The 12,526-nt window shown below is 41.3% G+C and overlaps 1 protein-coding gene across 1 annotated transcript in view; it reads left to right on the top strand.

Moving 5' to 3' along the window:
• Positions 1 to 10,300: 10,300 nt before the first annotated feature.
• The window catches only part of LOC121873731 (nuclear hormone receptor HR96-like), a 22,417-nt gene continuing 20,191 nt past the window's right edge, over positions 10,301 to 12,526 (top strand). Inside the window, 1 exon segment of the mRNA XM_042377437.1 lies at positions 10,301 to 11,412. Coding sequence (XP_042233371.1) covers positions 10,370 to 11,412 — 1,043 coding nt within the window. The 5' untranslated portion in view covers positions 10,301 to 10,369.

Below are 12,526 nucleotides of genomic sequence, written 5' to 3'. Positions count from 1 at the left end.
CAGTGTGTTTCTGGTACAGTGTTTGGTGAGTATAATGTGGTGTTCAGTGTTACAGTGTGTTTCTGGTACAGTGTTTGGTGAGTATAATGTGGTGTTCAGTGTTACAGTGTGTTTCTGGTACAGTGTTTGGTGAGTATAATGTGGTGTTCAGTGTTACAGTGTGTTTCTGGTACAGTGTTTAGTGAGTATAATGTGGTGTTCAGTGTTACAGTGTGTTTCTGGTACAGTGTTTGGTGAGTATAATGTGGTGTTCAGTGTTACAGTGTGTTTCTGGTACAGTGTTTAGTGAGTATAATGGTGTTCAGTGTTACAGTGTGTTTCTGGTACAGTGTTTGAAGTGAAGTATAATGTAATTCCAGTGTTACAGTGTGTTTCTGGTACAGTGTTTGGTAGGAAGTATAATGTGGTGTTCAGTGTTACAGTGTGTTTCTGGTACAGTGTTTGGTAGTATAATGTGGTGTTCAGCAGTGTTACAGTGTGTTTTCTGGTACAGTGTTTAGTGAAGTATAATGTGGTGTTCAGTGTTACAGTGTGTTTCTGGTACAGTGTTTGAGTGAGTATAATGTGGTGTTCAGTGTTGGTGTTTCTGGTACAGTGTTTAGGAGTATAATGTGGTGTTCATGTTACAGTGTGTTTCTTACAGTGTTTAGTGAGTATAATGTGGTGTTCAGTGTTAAGTGTGTTTCTGGTACAGTTAGTGAGTATAATGTGGTGTTCAGTGTTACAGTGTGTTTCTGGTACAGTGTTGGTGATATGTGTGTCCAGTGTTACAGTGTGTTTTGGTACAGTGTTTAGTGAGTATAATGGTGTCAGTGTTACAGTGTGTTTCTGGTACAGTGTTTAGTGAGTAATGTGGTGTTCAGTGTTACAGTGTTTCTGGTACAGGTTGGAGAGTATGTGGGTGTTCAGTGTTACAGTGTGTTTTGGTACAGTGTTTGGTGAGTATAATGGTGTTCAGTGTTACAGTGTTTTTGGTACAGTGTTTGGTGAGTATAATGTGTGTTCAGTGTTACAGTGTGTTTTGGTACAGTTTATGGAGGAAATGTGGGTTCAGTGTTACAGTGTCTGGTACAGTGTTTGGTGAGTATAGTTGTCAGTGTTAAGCGGTACAGTGTTTAGTGAGTATAATGGTGTTCAGTGTTACAGTGTGTTTCTGGTACAGAGTGGTATATTGTGGTGTTCAGTAAGTGTGTTTCTGGTACAGTGTTTGGTGAGTATAAGTGTGTTCAGTGTTACAGGTGTTTCTGCAGTGTTTGGTGAGTATAATGTGTGTTCAGTAAGTGTGTTTCTGGTACAGTGTTTAGTGAGTATAAGTGGTGTTCAGTGTTACAGTGTGTTTCTGGTACAGTGTTTAGGAGAAAATTGGTTGGTATAATGTGGTGTTCAGTGTTACAGTGTGTTTTGCTGCGTTTAGTGAGTATAATGTGGTGTTCAGGTTACAGTGTTTTCTGCAGTGTTTGGTGAGTATAATGTGGTGTTCAGTGTTACAGTGTGTTTCTGGTACAGTGTTTGGTGAGTATAATGTGTGTTCAGTGTTACAGTGTTTCTGGTACAGTGTTTGGTGAGTATAATGTGGTGTTCAGTGTTACAGTGTGTTTCTGGTACAGTGTGGTGAGTATAATGTGGTGTTCAGTGTTACAGTGTGTTTCTGGTACAGTGTTTAGTGAGTATAATGTGTGTTCAGTGTTACAGGTGTTTCTGGTACAGTGTTTGGTGAGTATAATGTGGTGTTCAGTGTTACAGTGTGTTTCTGGTACAGTGTTTAGTGAGTATAATGTGGTGTTCAGTGTTAGTGTGTTTCTGGTACAGTGTTTTAGTGAGTATAATGTGGTGTTCAGTGTTACAGTGTGTTTGGTACAGTGTTAGTGAGAATGTGGTGTTCAGTGTTACAGTGGTTTCTGGTACAGTGTTTGGTGAGTATAATGTGGTGTTCAGTGTTACAGTGTGTTTCTGGCGTTTAGTGAGTATAATGTGGTGTTCAGTGTTACAGTGTGTTTCTGCAGTAAGCAGAGTATAATGTGGTGTTCAGTGTTACAGTGTGTTTCTGACAGTGTTTAGTATATAATGTGGTGTTCAGTGTTAAGTGTGTTTCTGGTACAGTGTTTGGTGAGTATAATGTGGTGTTCAGTGTTACAGTGTGTTTCTGGTACAGTGTTTAGTGAGTATAATGTGGTGTTCAGTGTTACAGTGTGTTTCTGGTACAGTGTTTAGTGAGTATAATGTGGTGTTCAGTGTTACAGGTTTCTGGTACAGGTTTGGTGAGTATAATGTGGTGTTCAGTGTTACAGTGTGTTTCTGACAGTGTTTGGTGAGTATAATGTGGTGTCCAGTGTACAGTGTGTTTCTGGTACAGTGTTTAGTGAGTATAATGTGGTGTTCAGTGTTACAGTGTTTCTGGTAAGGTTAGTGAGTATAATGTGGTGTTCAGTGTTACAGTGTGTTTCGGTACAGTGTTTGGTGAGTATAATGTGGTGTCTGTAAGTGTGTTTCTGGTACAGGTTGGTGAGTATAATGTGCAGTGTTACAGTGTGTTTTGCGTGTTTAGTGAGTATGTGGTGTTCAGTGTTACAGGTGTTTGGTACAGTGTTTGGTGAGTATAATGTGGTGTTCAGTGTTACAGTGTTTCTGGTACAGTGTTTGGTGAGTATATGGTGTTCAGTGTTACAGTGTGTTTCTGGTACAGTGTTTGGTGAGTATAATGTGGTGTTCAGTGTTACAGTGTTTCTGGTACAGTAGTGAGTATAATGTGGTGTTCAGTGTTACAGTGTGTTTCTGGTACAGTGTTTAGTGAGTATAATGTGGTGTTCAGTGTTACAGTGTGTTTCTGGTACAGTGTTTGGTGAGTATAATGTGGTGTTCAGTGTTACAGTGTGTTTCTGGTACAGTGTTTGGTGAGAATGTGGTGTTCAGTGTTACAGTGTTTCTGGTACAGTGTTTGGTGAGTATGTGGTGTTCAGTGTTACAGTGTGTTTCTGGTACAGTGTTTGGTGAGTATAATGTGTGTTCAGTGTTACAGTGTGTTTCTGGTACAGTGTTTGGTGAGTATAATGTGGTGTTCAGTGTTACAGTGTGTTTTGGACAGTGTTTGGTGAGTATAATGTGTTCAGTGTTACAGGTTTTCTACAGTGTTTAGTAGTATAATGTGGTGTTCAGTGTTACAGTGTGTTTCTGGTACAGTGTTTGGTGAGTATAATGTGGTGTTCAGTGTTACAGTGTGTTTCTGGTACAGTGTTTGGTGAGTATAATGTGGTGTTCAGTGTTACTGTGTTTCTGGACAGTGTTTGGTGAGTATAATGTGTGTTCAGTGTTACAGTGTGTTTCTGTACAGTGTTTAGTGAGTATAATGGTGTTCAGTGTTACAGTGTGTTTCTGGTACAGTGTTTAGTGAGTATAATGTGGTGTTCAGTGTTACAGTGTGTTTCTGGTACAGTGTTTGGTGAGTATAATGTGGTGTTCAGTGTTACAGTGTGTTTCTGGCAGTGTTGGTGAGTATAATGTGGTGTTCAGTGTTACAGTGTGTTTCTGGTACAGTGTTTGTGAGTATAATGTGGTGTTCAGTGTTACAGTGTGTTTCTGGTACAGTGTTTGTGAGTATAATGTGGTGTTCAGTGTTACAGTGTGTCGGTACAGTGTTTGGTGAGTATAATGTGGTGTTCAGTGTTACAGTGTGTTTCTGGTACAGTGTTTGTGAGTATAATGTGGTGTTCAGTGTTACAGTGTGTTTCTGGTACAGTGTTTGGTGAGTATAATGTGGTGTTTAGTGTTACAGTGTGTTTCTGGTACAGTGTTTAGTGAGTATAATGTGGTGTTCAGTGTTACAGTGTGTTTCTGGTACAGTGTTTAGTGAGTATAATGTGGTGTTCAGTGTTACAGTGTGTTTCTGGTACAGTGTTTGGTGAGTATAATGTGGTGTTCAGTGTTACAGTGTGTTTCTGGTACAGTGTTTGGTGAGTATAATGTGGTGTTCAGTGTTACAGTGTGTTTCTGGTACAGTGTTTAGTGAGTATAATGTGGTGTTCAGTGTTACAGTGTGTTTCTGGTACAGTGTTTGGTGATATAATGTGGTGCTGTTACAGTGTGTTTCTGGTACAGTGTTTAGTGAGTATAATGTGGTGTTCAGTGTTACAGTGTGTTTCTGGTACAGTGTTTGGTAGTATAATGTGGTGTTCAGTGTTACAGTGTGTTTCTGGTACAGTGTTTGAGTGAGTATAATGTGGTGTTCAGTGTTACAGTGTGTTTCTGGTACAGTGTTTGGTGAGTATATTGTTTACATTTTTTGGTTTTGGTATAATGTGGTGTTCAGTGTTAAGTGTGTTTCTGGTACAGTGTTTGGTGAGTATAATGTGGTGTTCAGTGTTACAGTGTGTTTCTGGTACAGTGTTTGGTAGTATAATGGTGTTCAGTGTTACATGTGTTTCGTTTTGTGAGTATAATGTGGTGTTCAGTGTTACAGTGTGTTTCTGGTACAGTGTTTAGTGAGTATAATGTGGTGTTCAGTGTTACAGTGTGTTTCTGGTACAGTGTTTGGTAGTATAATGTGGTGTTCAGTGTTACAGTGTGTTTCTGGTACAGTGTTTAGTGAGTATAATGTGGTGTTCAGTGTTACAGTGTGTTTCTGGTACAGTGTTTGGTGAGTATAATGTGGTGTTCAGTGTTACAGTGTGTTTCTGGTACAGTGTTTGGTGAGTATAATGTGGTGTTCAGTGTTACAGTGTGTTTCTGGTACAGTGTTTAGTGAGTATAATGTGGTGTTCAGTGTTACAGTGTGTTTCTGGTACAGTGTTGGTGAGTATAATGTGGTGTTCAGTGTTACAGTTTTTTACAGTGTTTGGTGATATAATGTGGTGTTCAGTGTTACAGTGTGTTTCTGGTACCGTGTTTGGTTTATTAGAGAGATGATAGTGGAGAGAGAGAAGAGAGACGGATGAAAGAAAGAAGTGTTATCAAACGCTTAGGATACAATTACACACAGTGAGAGGGGTGAGTGGGGGGTGGGGGGTCACTTCGGATACGCCTCCTGGGTCCAGTGTTGATAATGGTCGTGGTCACTGATGCTCTGAAATTATTTACTGTGTGTGTGTGTGTGTGTGTGTGTGTGTGTGTGTGTGTGTGGTGTGTGTGTGTGTGGTGTGTGGTGTGTGTGTGTGTGGTGTGTGTGTGTGTGTAATTTTGTGTGTTTGTGTGTGTGTGTATATAGTGTGTGTGTGTGTGTATATGTGTGTGTGTGTGTGTGTGTGTGTGTGTGTGTGTGTGTGTGTGTGTGTGTGTGTGTGTGTGTGTGTGTGTGTGTGTGTGTGTGTGTGTGTGTGTGTGTAGTGTGTGTGTGTGTAGTGTGTGTGTGTGTGTGTGTGTGTGTGTGTGTGTGTGTGTGTGTGTGTGTGTAGTTTTGTGTGTGTGTGTAGTGTGTGTGTGTGTGTGTGTGTGTGTGTGTGTAATGGTGTGTAGTGTGTGTGTGTGTGTGTGTGTGTGTGTGTGTGTGTGTGTGTAGTGTGTGTGTGTGTGTGTGTAGTTTTGTGTGTGTAGTGTGTGCTCGTGTGTGTGTGTGTGTATAATAATAATAATAATAATAATAATTAACGGGTTATTGAAAGAGCTTGGCAGCCAGAAGGCTGAAAATATACAGTTACATATTTGGGGAATGGGTTACGAATTACAAATAATATACAAGTAACATAAGTGACACAAATAAGACATATAATAACTAGATGGGAGAAGGTCATACTACAGGGCATTTCAACATAGTGACAGTGTAAGGAGTAGTGTTTACTGGGAGTGAATACACTGATTGATTACAAGTTATTGATAATTTTTACAATGGTTGGGACTGGGCTGTTCTTATAGCGATCAGTTCGTGCTCGTGCAATTATCGGGCTAGGGATCTCAGGTGGTAGTAGGAGCCGGTGTCGAGGATGGTGTAGAAGCTTCTTACCAAATTTGCAGATGAGGTCGTGGTGATGGTCAGTGAGAGCTGAGTGGGTCAGTGTGTTGAGCGCTTCTGGAGTAGGAAGGGGAGAGAATAATCTTGCATGCCCTCTTTTGCACTTTTTCTCGGTGTTTACGTTGTGTGGCATTTAGGGAGGAAGACCAGGTGGGGGAGGCATAGGTGAGCTTGGGAAGTATGAATGTTGTGTAAACGCTGAGGAGCTCGGGGGCAGGAACTCCGAGGGACTTGAGTCGGCGGAGGAGGTGGAGACGGAAACTGGAGGATTTGACAACTTCACTGACGTGTGGTTTCCGATTTAGTTAGTTGTCTATGGTGACGCCGAGGAGCTTAGTGTAATCTACAACCTGGAGTGTGTTGGGACCTAGAGTAACGGAAGGAGGTGGGACAATGTCGGAGGAGAGGTTTATGTGCATAACCATGGTCTTGGTATGGTTGATGGTGACGTGGTTGTGTGTGTGTTATACCACAATCTCCCTCACATGTCACTTGGTATCAGAGGTTGTCATTGGTTGGTAACGAAGGTTGTGATTGGCCAATAATGATGAATTTCCGGCAACTATCTCTAAATATGTGTTCTCTCTCTTTCTCTCTCTCCCTCCTTCTAGCCCGACCAACCATAACCCAGCTACTGAACAGACCGCCAAATTACTAATCTTGTAAACAGAACATAAATAAAATGTTTAAAGTGATCGAACAACACAGAACGGATTAATTAATGAATATATTGACGGTTTACTGAATATTTATCTTGAGGGCGGATCCCGGAAGCACTTAATAATTGCTTTGTTCGGTGGTAAAAATTATAGTGGTAATTGGGCAGTGATAATATTTAAGCAACAGTAATAATAATAATAACAATAACAACAATAATAAAATAATAATAATATTTCCCGTATTTAAAACCATTAAAATTTTTGGTGCATATAAAGGAGCAATTGACTATATGAATTCCTTTAAGTTTATTTTGTATGTCTCTGCCACTCTGTATATCTGTCTTTTAAGTGATATAAAGGGCGTTTTTTGTGGTGATGGATTAGCTGATATATATAACGGCGAATCCAGGAATTTTCTAAGTGGGTGAGGGGGGGTTGGGGCGGTAGGCTTGAAAAGTATACTCGGTAAAACTTTTCCCTTTGTATTTTTTCCCTACATTTGCTGTTTTATTATTATTGTTATTTATTTATTATTATTATTATTATCGTCATCATATTTATCCAATTTTGTACCGCATTTAATTATAAAAAATAACCACATTCATCAGTTATCATACATAGTACCCTGACCCTGGCGGAGTTATCTTACTACATCTGCTGACTCACGAATGATAACAAAATTGCAATCAACACTACCAAAGATTTCTAGATTTAATATTGTTCCTTACTGGTAGTGAGAGAACTTTCAGGTTGTAACGTCACTTAGAGATCTCTTTCCATTGGGGCTTGTTACTAGTATTTGAGGAAATTGGTATCCACATCAAAATCTTGCCTGTAATGCCTTGTACCTGAATCTTGAGAGGCTAGATGTGTATAAAGCTGGTTTCATGCTTTCTGGGACTATGAATTCCCTTTCAAGCTGACTACTTTCCTTTGACGATAATTTCTGTAATTGCTGTATCTCTCAATACGTTATCTTAAGTACTGGTGTGTTATCCTGTTATCTATCGTCTCGTGTAGGAATACTGATGCCGGGTATTCTTACTTATTACTACTTTACTGTCACTGGTAATCGAGTATGACGATCATCCAGCTATGAGACAATGATATGAGTTATTAGGGATGTCACCTAGGTTGGTGAGTTCTGAGGTGACTAAAGAGGCCGATACGGGACCGGCAGGGTCGGTCACAGATGTTGCACGTGTGGAGGGCTACATCTAGTGCGGGAGGGGCGGCGGCAGCGTTTTTCCGGCGTTGGCGCTTGTCTGCCTCGGTTTGCAGTCGGGCTAACTCGAAAGTATTGACACCTTCTCGTGTGGTGCTCCTCCAAACGTTACGGTGTGGAGTAATCGTCTCCCAGGTGGGGGGGTCGATTTGCCACTTCTTCAGGTTTGTCTTAAGACTATCCTTATACCTTTTCAGTTGCCCGCCGGCGTTACGTTTACTATTCGTTAGGTGACTGTAAAGTAGCTGCTTTGGCAGTCAACTGTCGTCCATGCGAGTAACATGGCCAGTCCAGTGTAGTTGTTCGTGGATAATGGTAGCCTCGATGCTCCTACAGTTGGTGTCAGCGAGAATACTGGCATTTGTTCTGTTGTCTTCCCAGCGAACTTGGAGGATGGAATGTAGACTACGTTGGTGAAAGATTTCAAGTGCCTTGAGGTGCCTCCTGTATGTGACCCATGTCTCACTGCCATGTAGCAGGGTGGGGAGGACCATTATTGTGAGGCAACTCCACGATGTCCTGCACAATGGTACCCAGTGAGAGTTCTTCTCCATCCAAACGGGGGTTAAACAAGGGTGTGTACTGGCACCAACTCTCTTTTCCATTTTCTTGGCTGCCTTCTTTACTCTTGCCAGGGTCAATTTAGCCGGCGGGGTGGACATAAAGTACCGGGTGAAGGATCTTTTCAACATAAGACGACTCCTGGCAAGAACAAAGGTGTCGGCAGCTTCCATTACTGAACTTCAGTATGCAGACGACCTCACCCTTGTCGCTCACACTGAACACAACCTACAGGAGATCCTGAACACCTACACAGATGCGTACACACACTTCAGCCTTGAGGTGAATGTACGTAAGATTCAGATTCTCTCTCAACCTGCCACCTGTCCACCACCGCGGACATCGATGAAGAGATTCAGCACCGGATCAGATGTGAATCTCAAGCCTTTGGCAGACTCTGAAACCGTGTCTTCAGCTGTAGGGAGCTGAAATTATCTACAAAGGTGCATGTACAGTATATCGAGCAGAGATGAATTTTGGTGGGCAGCAAGGACGGCTGAGGGTCCACCAGAGGGCTTCCCTGTTGACCGAGTCGAAGGCCTTGGTTAGGTCGATGAAGGCCATGTACAGGTCACGACGCTGTTCTCTACACACACACACACACACACACACACACACACACACACACATATTAAAACATGGTATATTTTCTGTATGGTGTTGGAATCATTGCGTTTTTGAAGTCTTTGTCACTACAGATTGTGTGTTTGTTGGTCAAGCGGAAATAGGTCTGAGGGGGAGAGATAAGGCGTGTGTGTGTGTGTGTGTGTGTGTGTGTGTGTGTGTGTGTGTGTGTGTGTGTGTGTGAAAGAGAGAATTTGTATGATGACTTAACCCCTTGAGTATGATGATTTAACCCCTTGAGTATGATGATTTAACCCTTGAGTATGATGATTTAACCCTTGAGTATGATGATTTAACCCTTGAGTATGATGATTTAACCCTTGAGTATGATGATTTAACCCTTGAGTATGATGATTTAACCCTTGAGTATGATGATTTAACCCTTGAGTATAATGATTTAATCCCTGAGTATGATTATTTAACCCTTGAGTATGATGATTTAACCCTTGAGTATGATGATTTAACCCTTGAGTATGATGATTTAACCCTTGAGTATGATGATTTAACCCTTGAGTATGATGATTTAACCCTTGAGATAATTTAACCCTTGAGTATGATGATTTAACCCTTGAGTATGATGATTTAACCCTTGAGTATGATGATTTAACCCTTGAGTATGATGATTTAACCCTTGAGTATGATGATTTAACCCTTAAGTATGATGATTTAACCCTTGAGTATGATGATTTAACCCTTGAGTATGATGATTTAACCCTGAGTGATGACTTAACCCTTTGAGTATGATGATTTAACCCCTGAGTATTGTGATTTAACCCTGAGTATGATGATTTAACCCCTGAGTATGATGATTTAACCCTTGAGTATGGTGATTTAACCCTTGAGTACGATGATTTAACCCTTGAGTATGATGATTTAACCATTTTAAGGCTTGTCTTCATCCTCCCCATTTTACTATGCCTCTTCCTTCTCCTGCTTCTCAGTGCCACGCGATGCTCTTTTGTTGTCAGATCCTCCTTTCACCCTCCCCTCTCCTCCTCCTCTAGCCCTACCCCCCTTCCCCTCCTCTCCCCCCCTCTAAACCCCGCCTCTTTTGCTCTTCCTGTGGTGATCTCTTAGTGCCAACGACAGTGCCAACGTGACCCTGTGCCCATCAACATTCTCTCTCCTCTTCTCTCTGTCCGCACCACGATTCGTTTTTGTTTTTTTTTTGTCCCATCTGAGGTTGTCGACGCATAACCTAACACTAACCTAACGTATCCTAACCTTACACTAATCTAACACTAACCTAACACTAACCTCACGTATCCTAACATTAACCTAATCGAACACTATCCTAACCCTAACCTAACTTTACCTAACCTATGAGATGGTTTGAGTCAGTGAGTGAGTTGGAACCTGATCATGTCCATTCAAGTGAGCCAATCCAGTACACCCACTGAGGACACCTTAGCCACGATAACTACGCCCTCTACACCCTCGCAGGATACACCCACTGGGCCTTCTACACCCTCCACGTCCACTGAAGAGGTTTCTGGTCAGTGCGTTACGGTCATACTTAAAAGACCGAAAGATCAACAGGTTGGGACCACAGGATGTAAGTTACTGGATTCCCAAGTTCCAGGCAGCTGCATTTTGGAAGACCAGATTCCAGGCAGCTGCATTTCGGAAGACCAGATTCCAGGCAGCTGCATTTTGGAAGACCAGATTCCAGGCAGCTGCATTTCGGAAGACCAGATTCCAGGCAGCTGCATTTCGGGAGACCAGATTCCAGATAGAAGCATTTCAGAAGCACAGATTCCAGGCAACTGCATTTCGGAAGACCAGATTCCAGGCAGCAGCGGAAGCAACAGAAGCACACAAGACCACTTTCCAGGTAGACCAATGACATGTACAGGTATGGCTGGTCTTGAAGAATGGACCGACTCAGAGCAGCCGTGGTACACCTTCTTATATTCTCCCGTGTCACTGGAACACTCGCCTCCGGATAATGGCGTACCGGAGGGTGGTAATATTCCCGGCAGATATTGCGAGGTCAGTGCTCAATATCACCCACCTTATGAAGAAGAGGTAATGGGTACTGATGCCTTGCCTTCTGAGCCTCCTGGAGTCCTACCAACATCCCCGGCTATATCGTGTGGAGTCCTACCATCATCCCCAAGAACACCACCCACAGTCCTATCCAACACCCAGGCAATGCAAAATCCTGAAATTCAACACAATTCATTTTACTCATTTAGTACCCCAGACTCTGTGATGGAACCTCCCTTCTCGGTTAAGATGGAGGATAGGGTGTTGACGGGAGGGATAGATATGGGAAAGGAAGGGACGGAAGGTGGTGATGGGATGACGGAAGGTGATGGTGAAGCCTGGGTGGTTGCTGATGGTGGTCAACCTTGTGTTTGGCCTATAAAGTTGAATCCTTGGTATGGTTCACAGCATTCAAGGTAAGTGTGTCTGTGTGTCTGTCTGTGTATGTCTGTCTGTCTGTCTGTGTATGTCTGTCTGTGTGTCTGTCTGTCTCTGTGTCTGTCTGTCTATCTAAATTTTGTTTATACCTGAACTGTCTAGGTACATTGTTTATATACCTACACTGTCATGGTTAAATCATCATACTCTCGGGGTTAAATTATCATACTCAAGGGGTTAAATCATCATACTCAAGGGGTTAAATCATCATACTCAAGGGGTTAAATCATCATACTCAAGGGGTTAAATCATTATACTCAAGGGGTTAAATTATCATACTCAAGGGGTTAAATCATCATACTCAAGGGGTTAAATCATCATACTCAAGGGGTTAAATCATCATACTCAAGGGGTTAAATCATCATACTCAAGGGGTTAAATCATCATACTCAAGGGGTAAATTATGTTAAAAATTACAGTAATAAATGACATATCAAAACATAAGTATACTTGTCTCCTGTTAAAATACCAAGGTTAAAAGTCAGCGTCAAAATAACATCCTCTCTCTCTCTCTCCCCAGAGTGTGGAAATAGTGTACTTGTTTATACATACATACATACATACATACATACATACATACATACATACATACATACCGTAGGAAGACAGACACACAGACGGACAGATAATTAGATAGACAGACAATCAGACAGACAGATAATTAGATAGATAGACAGATAGACAGATAATTAAATAGTTAGACAGACAAAAACAGACAGACAGACAATCTCAACACTGGTTAGTAATTAAATTAAACTCCACCAGTGTTAATTTAATTTAATACTAATATATATTTAAGTTAAATTCCCCGGTTAATAGAATTTGATTTATGTTAAAATTTGATGAGTTGTGAATGGTGTTGTTATTGTTTTACGCGGGCACAGGTCACTGACCCACTTCAGGGCCTGGGGGCGAAAATACAACAACAACAACAACAACAACAACAACAACAACAACAACAACAACAACAACAACAACAACAATAATAATAATAACAATAATAATAATAATAATAATAATAATAATAATAATAATAATAATAATAATAACCACAAATAAATGCAAAAATGAAAAAAAAATCAACAGTGAGAA

The sequence above is a fragment of the Homarus americanus genome, unplaced genomic scaffold (assembly GCF_018991925.1).
Source record: "Homarus americanus isolate GMGI-L3 unplaced genomic scaffold, GMGI_Hamer_2.0 scaffold25081, whole genome shotgun sequence".
NCBI lineage: Eukaryota > Metazoa > Arthropoda > Malacostraca > Decapoda > Nephropidae > Homarus > Homarus americanus.
Note: the sequence above shows the minus strand (reverse complement) of the source record. Positions and strands in the feature narration are given on the sequence as shown.